At 53.9% G+C, this 15,649-nt stretch overlaps 1 protein-coding gene across 1 annotated transcript; it reads right to left on the reverse strand.

Annotated features, from left to right (window-relative positions):
* Window positions 1-2,533: 2,533 nt before the first annotated feature.
* Window positions 2,534-10,333, reverse strand: ZP1 (zona pellucida glycoprotein 1). The gene is made up of 13 exons (XM_065403367.1): window positions 10,147-10,333; window positions 9,323-9,444; window positions 8,997-9,155; window positions 8,393-8,543; window positions 7,804-7,947; window positions 7,030-7,217; window positions 6,844-6,943; window positions 5,992-6,117; window positions 5,707-5,896; window positions 5,484-5,625; window positions 4,401-4,485; window positions 3,815-3,867; window positions 2,534-2,572 (listed from the first exon to the last, which is right to left on the reverse strand). Exons 1-13 carry the CDS (start codon window positions 10,331-10,333, stop codon window positions 2,534-2,536), a joined length of 1,686 nt encoding a protein of 561 aa, XP_065259439.1.
* Between the last annotated feature and the right edge of the window lie 5,316 nt (window positions 10,334-15,649).

The raw sequence follows: 15,649 nt of genomic DNA on the forward strand, positions 1-15,649 counted from the left end.
GGGGATGGGGTCCAAAATCTCCCCCCCAAACATCTCTTGTCCTGGAGAAAGGCTGTTCTGAAGTTCCTCATTGGAGCTGGGAACGGAAAGTGGCTCTTCCTACCATCTCCAGTTTCCTCCCCACATTTGCGACCTAGCCTTGGCATGAACAGTATTGCTAGCTACCTTAGCACGACCATAGGAAGTTGTGACACCCAGGAAAATGAGCAATGCTGCAGACTACCCACCATGACCTTTGCTAGGTCAGAGCACTGTAGGGCGCACTCCCACCTACAACATACCCCAACAAGCGAGATGCAACATGTTTTGTCTTATTTCACAACTCCACTACAAAAAAAAAAAAAGTTTCAGAGCCTTCTCAGTTGACTCCATCTCTTCCAGGTCAAACTCACAGTAACAGTAACTAAGGCCACAATGATAAGTGAGAAGTGCCAGGAACACAGTGTGCAGAAGCATAGGGTTCAGGTCCTCTCTGGAGCCAGGATCTTAGGGGGGGGGGGGGGGGAAGAGGTGGGGAGGAGAGGGGGGAAAAGGGGGAGAGAGAAGAGGAGAGTGAGACTGAGGCATAGACTTGCAGGGGGTAGAAGGATCCCTGGTGTCCCCTGCCATATAATGGGAAGTCATTACTCCCATTTGAGATCCTAGTTGGGAGAGTTAGGATTGTGTCTCAGCTTTACAGGGACACGGTATGAGTCCCTTCGTCCCAATTCTCTCCACCCCTGTCAAAAAGCAAGTTAGATACCCCTTGGAATAATGAACTTCATCCTAACCACCCACTCCTGGGTACAGCAACTTGGAGCTCAGAAGCTATAATGCACCTGAGATTAGCCACCCTCCAAGAAGCTGTCTGGCCTAGTGCCACCAACTTTCAGGCTCCCTCAGTTACTCAGGGTTACCATGCCAGCAGGACACCATTAACTGGTGTTAACTCACCTTTGTCTTTGCCATCTTGCCCGGCCAGTTGCTGAGATAACTTCACCCACCCACAAGCACTCACCAAGTCCAAGGGTTCTGTTCCACTTTGGCTCCTGAGGAACCAGTGACTTCGAGAGAGTGTTGGAGAGGGCCTCGCATTGCTCACCAGGGCTTCCAGAGAAATGGGAAAAGAGCACCCAGCAGATGGGGCAGAACCCCCCTTAGGGCCCAGTCACAGAATGCCAACTGCTGTCCCAGTAAGGAGTGGAAACAGAGGACCCATGGATTCATGTGAGTGACCCTGGATGTATGGAGGAGAGAAGAGCACCAGTATGCTTGACCCCTTTTCAGATCCAGGCATTGTGCTATCTTGGAAGAGTTGTCATGCAAGGCTATTGTTGTATTTGGATGGCAGCCTGGCTCCAGTGGTGACTTACCAGATGCCTTTGACACAGGCAAGGTAGCCTACAATGCATGTAGCCAGGTGCACTGTATTTTGAAGGTTATACAGAAATGGCTGACATGCAGGTCTTCTGCTGAGGAGAAGAAAGGCTATGCTTGTGTTAGGAGATCTTCATGTGGTATGTAGAATGTGCCCTCTTCTAGTATTTAGGTCCACAGAGATTGAATGATCTGGTGCTAGTAAAATAGTGCCTCACATCCTGCCTGCTCTACAGATAAAATAGATCAGACTTACTTGTAGCAGCCCCTGGTGGACAAATGGTCCTGCAGGCTTCCAACTGAGAGGGGTGACAGGCAGATGCACTACAGAAAATGTACACCCGAAACCCACAAGTTAGGAGCTAGTTAGAGCTGCCCAATGCACTGAGCCAGCTGCTGTGAGGTCCTACTTTCTAAGGGAAGCCTCCTGTGTAGCATGGTTGGGGAAGGAGATAAGGAGAGTTTACCCTGCAGATAACAGTCCTAGGTTAGACAGACCCCTAGCACTGAGCCTGAGGAGTTTCCATTACTGTGGTTATCAGGGTTTAGGAGATCCTTCCCATGGACCTCCAGACGCTATAGGATGGAACAAGTATGCTAGTGGACACCAGATCTACTCCAATAGAGGCCAGAGAGAGTGTTACCCAGAATGTTTCTGTTCAGAGGAACCAGCCTGAGTGGTGACAAAAGAGGAGCCATGCTGCACTGAGAGGGCACAAGGAGACTCTTACTCAGGTTAGCCATCTGCTGGGCATCCAACAGCCAGGTGCCACACTAGATCATGCAGCAGGGGTGTGTGGGGGAAGAAACATATTGACTCAGGTAGCTAGTTTACCTTCCCCACCTGCAGGGAGACCTCAGGACTCCCCCTGATCGAGGAGGAAGTTGTTCCATCCCAACACCTACCCTCTGCCACCCCACAAACAAGTTCCAGCAGAGTAGATAGTGCCTAGAGCCAGGGCTGCTCAGGAGGAATCAGTCCCAGCCTGGAGCATGGTAGGAATGACTCCCCTAGTTAGATTTCTAGCTCCTCCCTTACCAGTCCATCAAGCACCACCTGGGAGGCAGAGTCCACAAAGCAGCTGCTGGCTCCAGCCTCCCTCCAGACAAAGTGCACCACAAGCCACTAGTGCAGTTCAGCAGTTTTTATTTTCCACCCTTGTTTGACAGTGAGCCACTATGGAGTCTTTGGGATCTTGTCATCCAGCCCTTTCTCCTGCAGAACAGGGTCACAACAATGAGGGAGGCCAGAGCCACCAGAGAGAGAGTACAGTCAGAAGCACAGGAGTCAGGTCCAGTCTGGAGACAGGATCTGTGGGAGGAGGAAAAGAGGGTGTTAAGGCAATACTGGTGTGTGCATGTGCAAATGCAGATAAGACTAGGCACCCTTTCCCCAGTGATGCTGTTACTACCCATTAATAGTGGGTTGGCCTTCACTACATCCATTTGAGGTTACACCTGATCAACTCAGTGTACCAGGCAAGCATCTGCATTAAGTCACCATCCATCTCTTCCTAGCAGGGGAGACGTCTATTCTTTGCAGGCTCCAGTCAGTCAATAAAGAAAGTTCCTGGGGATAAATTCCATCCAGCGGAGGTCAGTGCTGATACCAGCCCAGTGCATTGTAGGCAGGAGCGCCACCAGCTTTTCTACCGCCCTAGGCTGCAGAAGGTCCTGCCCTGAAATGCGGCCCCCCACAGAGGCAGCGGAAGGTCCTGCTGCCGAAATACCGCCATGGTCGCCACCCCACCAAATTGTAGCGCCCTAAGCGACCACCTAGGTCGCCTAATGGGTTGCGCCGGCCCTGATTGTAGGCACAGTCTCCCTGGCTTGCAAGTCACCATCAAGGGGTTATTCAAGGAGTAATGGTCTCAAGTTTCAGTGGGGGAGGTTTAGGTTGGATATTAGGGGGGGGGGGGAACCACTCACTAGGAGGGTGGTGAAGCACTGGAATGGGTTACCTAGGGAGGTGGTGGAATCTCCTTCCTTAGAGGTTTTTAAGGTCAGGCTTGACAAAGCCCTGGCTGGGATGATTTAGTTGGAGATTGGTCCTGCTTTGAGCAGGGGGTTGGACTAGATGACCTCCTGAGGTCCCTTCCAACCCTGATATTCTATGATTCTATGCCCCACTGGGGTCTGCCTTGCTTTGAATGATGGGTTGGTTGTCCCTCACCACAGCAGGAGGAAGTGTTCTTCTACTCCTGGGAGTCATACTATGGCAAATCAACATAAGCTTATATATTAAGATGATCACTTCTTGCTCATCCATGTGTGGTCCCAGGAACATTTAGCACATGGAGTAGTACCCACATTAGAGGCAACATTGACTTGCAGGTCTCAGGCTACTACACAAGAGACCAGTTAACCATAATGGCAGGACAACTCACCTGTGTTCTCAGACTTGCTCTCTGCGTGGCCCAGGACTCGCTTGGAAGATCACAGGTCTGCGAGAACTCACTAGGTCCTGGAGCTCTCTTGTCCCATTTCCAATATGCAGAAACCGGCGGCCTCCTGGAAGATGGAAAGGGGAGAGTTAAGGAGTGGTCTTCAGAGAGCTCTCCAGTGCTGTCTAAGGTTAGGTGGAGAGTGCAGTATTTGATGAGGCAGAGGCCAATGTAGACCCATCTGCCCAGATAAGTGACTTCTGCTCAGTATGTCCTCCGGAGTTGGTCATTGGGGGTTTGGATCAGGTGGGAAGAGGCAATTTTAGCAGGAGTAGCCTATATTAGAAATCTGTTCTGGGGATCCCAGTGGCCCATTTCAGTGCCTACATAGCAAGGGTGCAGTTACAGAGTAGACCATAGTACCATCTAGCCCAGGTACTTGCCTCCAAATTCACAATGCACCTAGCTAGTTTGGCGGGTCACATGTAGGGGATCCAGCTGAGTTCACATTGCAGTGACTATATAATGGAACAGAGTTCTAGCTGTTATGCCCCAGGATATCCTCAAATATTTGTTTGAAGCAGTGGGGCTGGGTGCTCTCAAACCCACATGGATGTTTAGCTTCCACTGTGTACCAGTGGCAAGGCCTCAGAGACTTACTTATAGCAGCCCTTGATGGGCACATGGTCCTGCAGAGCTCCAGCTGGGAGGGACGGCAGGCAGAGGCACTACAGAAGAGGTACACCTGAAATCCACACAAATGGAAATTGAGTTAGAGTAGCTCCGACCCAGCAGGTAGCAACTCTATTGTGACAAGCTTCCCTACACATAGGCAGCACCAAGGGAGGGAATTTGGGCCCTTCAGCTCCAGAACAAGTAGCTGCTATCACATGGCCTAAATGGAGGACACATTTAGCTGCAGTAGGGCTTATCTTCTTTGCTGGACTCTGGTCATTGGAAAGATGCTTACCAGAACAGATTCCATCCAGCAGAGGGCAGTACCAGCCCCAGTGCATTACATGACAAGGAGGTGCTGTTGGACTAAGCCCCATGAGAACCCAGGTTATAGAATTTCAGGGTTGGAAGGGACCTCAGTAGGTCATCTAGTCCAAACCCCTGCTCGAAGCAGGACCAATCCTCAGACAGATTTCTACCCCAGGTACCTAAATGGCCCCCTCCAGGATTGATTGTATGTGTGTGTACACCCCCCCCCCCAGTGGCACCCAGACATGCATCTTGAGGTATAGCAATGCCATGGAGGCTGTTGACACCTGATGCTGGTAACACGATCCTGGGGAGCATTATCCACTAGCCAGCTGGAGCTAGGACATTAAACATCTGAGATGCGGAGACTCCCAGCTGGTCACTGTTCATATACAACCTGGATCACATGTAGTTCAAGGGACTGTGTTCCTAAAGCAGCTATCATGATGCTGTGCCCATTTTGGGGGTAATGGCACTAAGTGCCAGACTCAAGCGAGGTGTTAAATTAGGAGCATCATAGGCCAGTGAGATCAAGGGAACCAATTGCTCCAGCTTGATGCTGGGGGGGGGGGGGGGGGAGGAGGAGGAGAAGAGGTTTTTAAAGCTACACCCTCCCACTTGGCCATGGCCTCATCTAGGAGGCAAGCATCACAAATGGTGGGGACATTGCTCTTTACAAGAGGAGCATAGAGGATGGAGGTCCCTGCCTGACCAGGAAAGGACCCTTCCCACCCCTGAGTAGATTCAGGTCATCCTTACCTCTCCATCAAGTGCTATCTGGGAGGCTGAGTCCACAAAGGCAAAGGTGGAGAGGACAAAGCACTGGTGGTGAGTTGGGAAGGGCAGCTCAGAGCCTATGGGCACAAGCTGGGTTCTGTAGTTGTCTCCCAAGAATGGGCACCTGAGAGCAAAGGGACACTGTTCAATTTTGACCAAGCACTATTCTTTCCTCCACTAATATGGATGCCTGCACCTCACTCACCCGTCCACGAGGATGGGCCACTGTGGCTGCTCCAGGGGGTTTGCGCTTGGGGTAGCCCAGCAGTGGTGGAGAGACAGAACCAGGTTAGGGTCTGTTCGCTGCAGGATGCGAACCTCCATGTAGATAGGGTCCCTGAGTACCTTCACCACAGGGTAGTCTCTCTCCGTGAGATAGGATCTGTAGCTTAAGTCTGTGTGGGGAGAGGGCAGGAGGAGAGCAGAGCTGAGATGCCTATATCCCTTCAGGAGATGGGATTTCTGTGCTGGAGTCAAAGGGGCTGCCTACCTGTGGCAATGCGCAGCTCAAGCTGGAGGGGTCCTGCCTGGGTGACTGGAGCAGGTGTGGGGGGCAAGAAGACCTCCACCTGGACTGGCAGGAAGTCACTGGCATTGTAGATGCAGCGAGCATGGAAGCTGCACAGGAGAGAGCAGAGGGAGGAGATGTGTGTGTGTGTGGGGGGGGGGGGGGTCGGGCTGATGCTCAATGAATTCAGATTGAGCGAATACTGCTTCTGGCAGTCACCTTATTAGCACTTCAGACAAGCAGGGTCAGGCCCTATCAGTACTTGGATGGGAGGCATCCAAGGATGCCAGTGCATCAACCCTTCCAGCAACTCAGATGTTCTTCCCTACAACTCGGGGACCAAGCAGGAGTGCCTGAGCATGGCCACATGGGGGCCTTCTCAGATGGGAGAGAAGCACCTGCTCACTTGTAGTCAAATCTCATTCATGGCATACAAAGTGCCATGAACAGAGGGTACTTTTGGTCTGCCTCCCTAGATGAGCCCATTACAGCAGTTGTTTCTATATGCTGTTAGGTAGATGGTGCACTGCACTTCAGAAGGTGGCTGACCCTTTTCTGAAGTGAGCTTAGTCTGCAAGATGCTTGGGAAACCTTCTGGACAGGAGAGGCTGTTGAAGTGGGGAAACGGAGGGATCACAGTATCTCACTAGTCAGTGAAGCAGCCTATTCCCATCCCCTTGGGATACGGGAAGGTTGGAGTTACTTCTCCAACACCAGCCCTTCAAGCATGGAGCAGGCCAACTTAGAATCATAGACTATTATTATTAGGGTTGGAAGGGACCTCAGGACGTCATCTAGTCCAACCCCCTGCTCAAAGCAGGACCAATCCCCAGACAATGAAGGTGCTGTCCCGGGTGATGGAGCCATCTGGCCCAGTCTGGACATCAATGCTAGAGATCAGCTGGTTCTCATAGATCAGTTTGTCCCCAATCACCTGGCAGAGTTGAGACATAGGATGGGTTAGTCCCCCAAGATCCTGAGCAGAGCACTCTCCCTGGCTTCCACAGGGAGTGTCCTCACCTGGACTGTGGTGCCGCACTGCATGACGGGGAAGCGGCGGAAGATCACAAAAGCCTCTGTCATTCTGATGGGATCACACCCTGTTTGGGCATAGGCTAGCCGGACACTGTCCAGGATGATAGGGTGATCAGACATGTCCCTGGAGACCACCAGAACAAAGTGACCATCCACGAGGCACTGAACAGTGACTGCAACACAAGGGAGCAGATTAAGTACAGAGGACAGAGTAATAGATTTGGAACACGATGTGTCAGGAGTCCTGGATCCCACCCTTGTTTATATAGCGATTGTTGTTGAGACATCAGTATTTCATATTCCTTGTAGGGCAGCAGCTTGTATCTGTCAAGTACCAGCAGCGCTCTGGAAACAGGTTCCAGGCCATACTAACCCACAATGCAACCCCATGGAGCTAGAAGAGTCACTCACACACACCTCCCTCCCTCCCTCCGTGGATGCCAGACTGTGCTCCCTTGCTGCTCTCTTTTGCCACACATTTGGTGGTGTTAGTCTTGCTTTACTCACGACAGATCAGCAAAACCATGCTCTGGGAAGTAACTCAGTCTGCATGTGACTGGCGCTCACTGCCGCCCTGAGTAAGGGGTACATGGCAGTAGTTTCCACTTGAGACAGCAGTCCTAGAGCAGCAGCTGAATCCCAGCCTAGTTCACCACATTAATAGGTGGTGACCAATCTCAACTGAGAGCATATGGCCAGGCTTCCCAGGACAGAGATAGCAAAGGGCTCCATGAGCCAACACAAGACCAGGTCTCCTACCTGTGTTGCCATAGTAGCATGGGGTAGTAGGGTCAGTCTCATCATAACAGCAGCCAGCCTGGGAGCAAGCAGCTCGGCCTAGGGCATCTCGGCAGGGGATCTTCCCAGTCACCACTCGGCACTGCTCCTGTGTGAGATGGGCACCTAGAACAGCAGGGTGTAGATTAAGGAGAGCTGGAGATCCTCTGAAGGGATTGCAGTCGGCCCTCCCTAAAAACGTAGCCATTTGTGTGCTCCATTACTCCAGCTGCCAAGTCACCAGATACTCCCCCCACCCCTTCAAATAGGCTTTTATTCCAGATCCCCAGTCATTCCAGTATCCTCACACCACAGGTTGCCTCAAACCACTATGTACACAGAGCCCCACACCAGGTCTCACAGGTACAAGATGTGGCCAGTCATCAAGCAGGCACCAGTGACAGAATTTCCTGTGTGATCTCAAGTTCCTTTTCTACTGTTGTGGGAGAAATGAGCCACACCACTCAACCCTCTTTCCCCTGAGATATGACCACTCTCAATTCTAACATAGCAGCTGTGAGGAGGAGACAAGGAACAGTTCCAGTTAAGGCCACCACACAAGATGACATACCCATGTTCCTTGGTGGAGGATAGATGTGGGGCACCGGGCGCACCAGGCCCGGCTGCGGCTGGGGCACCGGGCGCACCAGGCCCGGCTGCGGCTGGGGCACCGGGCGCACCAGGCCCGGCTGCGGCTGGGGCACCGGGCGCACCAGGCCCGGCTGCGGCTGGGGCACCGGGCGCACCAGGCCCGGCTGCGGCTGGGGCACCGGGCGCACCAGGCCCGGCTGCGGCTGGGGCACCGGGCGCACCAGGCCCGGCTGCGGCTGGGGCACCGGGCGCACCAGGCCCGGCTGCGGCTGGGGCACCGGGCGCACCAGGCCCGGCTGCGGCTGGGGCACCGGGCGCACCAGGCCCGGCTGCGGCTGGGGCACCGGGCGCACCAGGCCCGGCTGCGGCTGGGGCACCGGGCGCACCAGGCCCGGCTGCGGCTGGGGCACCGGGCGCACCAGGCCCGGCTGCGGCTGGGGCACCGGGCGCACCAGGCCCGGCTGCGGCTGGGGCACCGGGCGCACCAGGCCCGGCTGCGGCTGGGGCACCGGGCGCACCAGGCCCGGCTGCGGCTGGGGCACCGGGCGCACCAGGCCCGGCTGCGGCTGGGGCACCGGGCGCACCAGGCCCGGCTGCGGCTGGGGCACCGGGCGCATGGTCTCCTCTGGGGTTAGGTCATGTTCAGGGGGCTTGGGGCATGTCATGGTCACGTCACGGGTGGCAGCGATGGCCCCGGTGCTCAATAGTTCCTCCACTCGGACCTGTAGATGGTTAAGGCCATCCTGCAATGAAGAGATGCCAGTTAGTCTGTTATGCCACAATACTGACTGTCTGTAGGTGCCAAGCACCTCCCGCCTCCCCCCCAATCTGCACAGGCTGCTGGGGCAGCAGGTATGGACCCAGCTACAGCTTCTGTAGTTGCTCAGGTACATGTGCGAAGCCCCCTCACCTTCTTCTGAACGTGGCAGCCATTGTAGCCAGCCGAGAAGATCACTACTCCTTGCTCGCCAGATGTGACCCAATGGAGACAAATGGAGCAGTTGGTAACTTCGAAGGGTGTCCCAAACTCATCTGTGGAGATACATGTCACGGGTAAGGAAGAGTTAAAGCCCATGATGAAGCTTTGCCAAGTAGCCAAGTTTGGAACAGACTGTTTTTTGTCCCATCCTTCAGTTTAGTGGAGCTTTAGCATGGTGGTAAGCAGCTCAAAAGGTACAGGACAGCCCTCATTTACCAAGCCTGACCTACAGCCAGGAGTGCGGATAGTGGCCAGGCCAGGCCATCCCACACTTTTGCATGACAACAGTGAGGTGATAGCCCACAGAAGGCACAGGATTCAGGTGTCTGCAACTCAGAGGGCTGAGGTACACCAGAGCTTGGTATACCTAGCCACATTTTGTTATGTCCCTCTACATTTTCCCCCCAGCATGGTTCCCTCTGTGACCCAAAAAATAGCAGAGGGTAAAGTCAGCAGGCTGTTGTGAGGAAAGATGTAGCCCTAACAGTTGAATCCAGCTAGGTAACTCCAGTCTTTTCTCCAGGGGACAGAAGCCACAGACTCTTACTTCAGGAGATCAGGCTACTCAAGATTTGAGGGTAACAGCCAGGCCACTAAGAAGCACTAGAGTAGGAACTTCAGGAAAAGAAAAGGTGGTCTCATTACATATTGTATAAGTAAAAGGTTTCCACAGAAGACCCATAAAACCCTCCTGCATGTCTAAGAGGACAAGCAACCAGGAGGCTTCTTAGCTTTCTTAAGAAGCAGCCACTTACCCACAACTTTGAAGCGGACAGTATGGCCCTGTCTGGGAAAAACCAGCAGCTGCATCCCATAGTCTCCACACTCATACCCCTGTTGCAAGACAGAGAAACTGACCCTACGGAAGTCCCCCTGCCCAAGGACTGTCCCCACAGACCAGAGCAGCACTAAGCCTACAAAATACCTACAGCCCAGCCCCATGGCTGAAGGTGCTAAGGAAGAAGCCCTGCCCAGGGGTCACTTCTCATAAGTAGAGATAGGTCTGGGGCTTTCTAGGGGAAGGGGAGGGGGGCAGGGTGTGAATCAGATGAGCAGAGAGGCAGCACCTGGGGAGCTGCCTGCTGCTGGGGAGGGGCCAGGTGAAAAGTGCAAAGCTCAGGGTGAAAGGGAAACAAAACCATTGAACCCTTCAGCCCTAAGACCCCCCCGCCCATTGAATCCTCCTGTTATGCTCCCTTTTCAGTGTTGCAAGCTCTCAGGATTTTATTGCAAGTCCCGTGGTAACTGATGTTTTATTTCAAGCTCCATCTCCTGGAAACAAGGGACTAGCTGAGAACCTCAGTGTGCATTCAAAATAAAAGTAAGTTTCTTGCCCTCACAGTTGCAGAGAAAAGCTTGAAAACAGGGCTCAAGTGCCCCCCAAATCAGAAGGCCAAGTTGCCTGGATAACAGCTGGTGAACGGAGACCCCTTGTTTTCAGGGGTATAGGTCTGAGACCCCTCATTGAGGGCATGGCTGTCCCAGGCACCTGAATAGCTCACCTGAGAGAGAATCAGCCTTGTAATCTGAGGGGTATAGTCAGTGTATCCTATGGGGGTCCGGGAAGTGGGTGGGTACAAGGTCTAGTCAGTGTGTGGGTGGCCATGGTATTGAATGAGGCCTTTTTCTTTCTTGTTCTGTGTGATTGGGTTATTGAAAAATTGGAGTGGGTACAGAGAACACTAGTCACAAATGCAATTTGCCAGCTGGAAAAAGTGCCGGATAGCAAGAGACTTACAGAGCTCGGTCAGTTTAGCTTATCAAAAAGGAGATCAAGAAGTGGCTCAATTACATTGCACAAGTACATTAATCAGGAGAAAAGATTGGCTATTAAAGGGCTCTTTAATCGAGTGGAGAAAGGTGGAACAAGATCCAGTGGTTGGAAGTTGGAGCCAGCCAAATCCATGGGTGGCACATACAATAACCTGGGAAGGCTATACCTCCGCAAACAGCCCCGCATGGTCCTGCCCACGCTCCGCCCCAAGACCCCCTCCTGCTGCTGCTAGTTGACCCCAGCCCAGGCAAGCCGGCTGCTCCTCTTCCAGGAAGCCTGCTAGGCTCGGGCTGGGGCTCAGGTGGCCAGATGTCCCGATTTTATAGGGACAGTTCTGATTTTGGGTTTTTTTTTTTTAATACAGGCTCCTATTACCCCCCACCCCCTGTCCCAATTTTTCACATTTGCTGTCTGGTCACCCTAGCTGGGGCGGCTAGGACTTTGGGTGGCTGGGGCCGTGCCACCCAGCGCTCCAGGGCTGGGGGGGAAGGGAGGGCTGCCCGATGCCTGCCCAGTGGTCTGGTGCTGGGGGAGGGGGACAGCCCACACACCCAGTGCTCTGGGGGCAGCCTGCCTGGTGCTCCATGTGTGTGCGTACGCCCTGGTGCTTTAGGGCTGGTGGTGCTTGGGCAACCCAGGATTGGGGGGGGCTGGCAGCCGGGGGGCCTCAGGCTGAAGGGGTGGGCCAGGCTGGGGGCTAGCCTCCCCAAGCCCATGGTTCACCCACCATCCATGGCAAGGTAGACATAAGGCACACATTTTTAACAGGTCGGGTGATTAACCCTTGGAACAGACTGCCAGTGGAAGTGGTGGATTCTCGATTAGGCTATGTCTACACTAGAAACACTACAGCTGCAGTGCTGCCCTGTAGTGCTGACACTTACTACAGCAACGGAAGGGGTACTTCTGTTGCTGTGGTAAATCCACTGCTCCGAGAGGTGGTAGCTAGGACGATGGAAGAGTTCTTCCAGTGAGCTCATGGCATCTACACTGGGAGATAGGTTGGATTAACTACGTCTCTCAGCAGGGTGAATTTTTCACAGCCCTGAGGGACACACCTAGGTCAACCTACTTTCTAGTGTAGACCAGCCTGCAGGTGGCCTGTCTGGAAGATGCTTTACTCAGACACAAGTTATTGGGCTCAATGCAGAGGTAACAAGGTGACATTCTCTGGTTTGTGCTATGCTGGAGGTCATACTGGTTGATCTAAGGGTCCCTTCTGGCCTTAAAATCCATGAACCTATGAAAAAACCCTAAAGTGTATTTTTTGAAAAATCTCATGATTTTTGCAGCAATCTCATGATTTTTGCCTATTTGTGGTTGGGGCTCTCCGTCTTATCTCCCTTGCTCTTTCTACCCTTCTCACTGCCTAGAGTATCGCCAGCCCTGAGCATTCAAAAATCATGAGGCCCCCCAAACTCATGAGCTTCCCTTAAAAATCATGAGATTTTAAAAATAACAAATTTGTGGCTATTTTAAAATGCTTTTCTGGCTTTTGAATCTGCAGAGGTCATGCTTTCAAGGTTCTCTCTCTCTACAACCATTATTATTATTATTTATTTGTATTACTGAAATGCTTAAGAGCTCCAGTCATGGAGCAGGACCCCATTGTGCCAGGCACCATACAAACATAAAACAAAAAGATGAGGGCTAGAAACCCTTTTTTTTTGAAGGAAAGCTGATGTTCTGGTATGTTCACATAACTCCAGGAGCTGGAGCTTTAAGAAAAGCACAAACTATTGCATCACTCACACTAACATGATGAGAGTTGGTAACTGTCTGCTTCTTCCCTACTTCCCTGTTGTGTTGTGAACCCGGGGGGGAGAGCATCGGTGGAGGGATGGAAAACTCATTCAAAGATGCTTTATCTTTGCAGCAGGCAAGGTGTGTAGAGAAACTGCTCCTGTGACTGGGGAATTGAGAACGGGGCCCTGAGCCTGCTGCAAGCAGCTGCCAAACAAGCCTCCCCTACAGCTCTGCTAGTACCCTTAACTCTGACCTACAACACATGCTGCTAGTCTGGTCTTCTGGTCCCATTGCTTTGCACCCCCTTGCCCTGTATGTCAATCTCTGGCTTGCAATTTTAACTGCCCCTGCTCGGGCCCACACTGAGATTTAAACTCCATTATCTTCAGAGCAAAACCCAGGAGTTTCTGAGCTAAAGGACTAACCATTTCTAGGGAGTGGCTGTGGCACACTCATTAACATTCATGTGAATCAGCCACTAGAGAGCAACAGATCCCCACTCTCCCCTCATGCAGGTGACATCATCATCTCTGTACAGGTGTAGTCCTGGCCCCTAGTCACTCTGGTGCTTTGTCCCATCACCAACCTCATAAGGGATATGAGCTGAGACCTAACATTACATGTCATAACTTTGGAAGGATCAGGCCTGCTCAGTGCTGAGTAGGGGGATCTGTGGGCAAAACCCAGGAGGTACAGAAAACAGTGGTGTTAATTCGCTAGGAGTCACTCCGTTCTCTCTGAGTCAGTGTTGAAACAGGGCTATGGCATGGTGCAAGGGGCTGACGGAGGTGCCATTGTTCTGATGAGGTGTGGAACTGAGGCCCATGATTATTAATCTTATTTTAAAAGAGCTATAAAATCATTAAGGGGGTTAATCCTGGTGGCCTTGGCAGAGTCCAAGCTAGGAGTGAAACTAGTCAAAAATAGGGTTACCATATTCAAACATTTAAAAAAGAGGACACTCCACAGGGCCCCGGTCCTGCCCCCAGCCCCGCCCCAACTCCGCCCCTTCCCCACCCCCGGCCCCGCCCAACTCTGCCCCTTCCCTACCCCCATTCCAACCCTTTCCCCAAAGTCCCTGCCCCAACTCTGCCCCCTCCTCTGAGCACCCCACATTCCCCCTCCTCCCTCCAGCTCTGATCTTGGTTGGGGGTTGCTAAGTGCTTCCCTGCTCCCCACTCGCCCTGCAGCCCTGCACCCCCCCCGCTCCTGCAGCCTCTGTGCCCCCTGCTCCCCACTGGCCCTGCATCCCCTGCACCCCCCCCGCCCCTGCAGCCTCTGCGCCCCCCACCTGCCCTGCCCCTGCGCCCCCCTGCCCCTGCAGCCTCTATGCCCCTGCCTGCCCTGCTCCTCCTCGCCCTGCAGCCTCTGCACCCCACCGCCTGCCCTGCCCCCCCCTGCCCTGCTCCTCCTCGCCCTGCAGCCCCTGCATCCCCCCGCCCTTGCAGCCTCTGTGCCCCCTGCTCCCCACTCACCCTGCAGCCCCTGCACCCACCCCCGCAGCCTCTATGTCCCTGCCTGCCCTGCTCCTCCTCACCCTGCAGCCTCTGCACCCCCCCGCCTGCCCTGCTCCCTCGCTCCCCCGGCAGCCTCTGCCTGGCGGGGGCTTCGGATGCTCAGCGGCGACCGGGGCAGCGCGGGTCCCTGCAGCCCCGGCACACGCCGCACTCCCTGCCCCGCGCCGCAGCCTCCTTCCTGCCGCGTGGGGTGATGGGGCCGCAGGAAGGGTCCCCCAGTGGCCGGGGAGTCCCCGCCCGTGAGGGAAGCCCGAGCCGTTGGCTGGGCCCGGCCTCCCTGTGGTCCTGCAGGCTCGGCTGGGGCGCGCGGTCCGCCCGGCCTCCGGGGGCAGCAGCGGCCCCTCCGCCGCCTTCTGCGGCTGCGCTCCCCCTCCCCCGCCCGAGCTCGCTACAATGTAGCTGGGCGGCTGGGCTGCGCTGCGGACCCGGGTCGTGCTGGGGCCAGGCGGACCCTGGCTTATGCTGCCTCCCTATTTCCCCGGACATGTCCGGCTTTTTGGCAATTCCCCCCGGACGGGGATTTGAGTACCAAAAAGCCGGACATGTCCGGGGAAATCCGGACGTATGGTAACCCTAGTCAAAAATCAGAGAGGCCTCGTATCAGGCCTTGAAGAAACCTAACCTGGCCAAGTATGGCGCTCCACAGAACGAGGCAGGCCTCAGCCTGAGCTATGTGAAACCTGAGGATGGGAAGCAAGGACACCTCCATAGGCTTAGGCCTCTTGAGCTTCTCTTGGCTGGTGTTTTTCCTAGGCTCCCTCTGTCTTTTTCTCATGGCACTGCTAACCCTCAGCCCAAGTCTCCCTACTTCAGCAGGAGAAACATTTTATTTGGCCATTTTTCTATCACATTCAGCACTTTTCCCCTACAGAAGTTTCATCCTCTCCTCCAACTCTCTCCTGTCTAGTGTCTCTGCCCCTGATTCAAAGCCCCCTGAAGTCAATGGAAGGATTCCCACGGACTTTGAAGCAGGCCTTTTCTGTCAGGGGATAATCATCCCTTACCCTCAGTGTCTGGAAGAAACCCCAGTCAATGACATTTTATACATATTCAGAACTGGCCTTTCAGTATGCTACTGAGGCCTCCCTTCTTCTTCACCCTGCCTTTAGAATTGGGGATGGCCAGAGTTTTAATAGGCAGCAATAGCAAAAAATACAGAACTTGCACCCTTGTGTCTGAAACTTGTTCTTCTGCCGCCACCCTATCATTTCAGCTCCCGGC

This window comes from Emys orbicularis, chromosome 4 (assembly GCF_028017835.1).
Source record: "Emys orbicularis isolate rEmyOrb1 chromosome 4, rEmyOrb1.hap1, whole genome shotgun sequence".
Taxonomy (NCBI): domain Eukaryota; kingdom Metazoa; phylum Chordata; order Testudines; family Emydidae; genus Emys; species Emys orbicularis.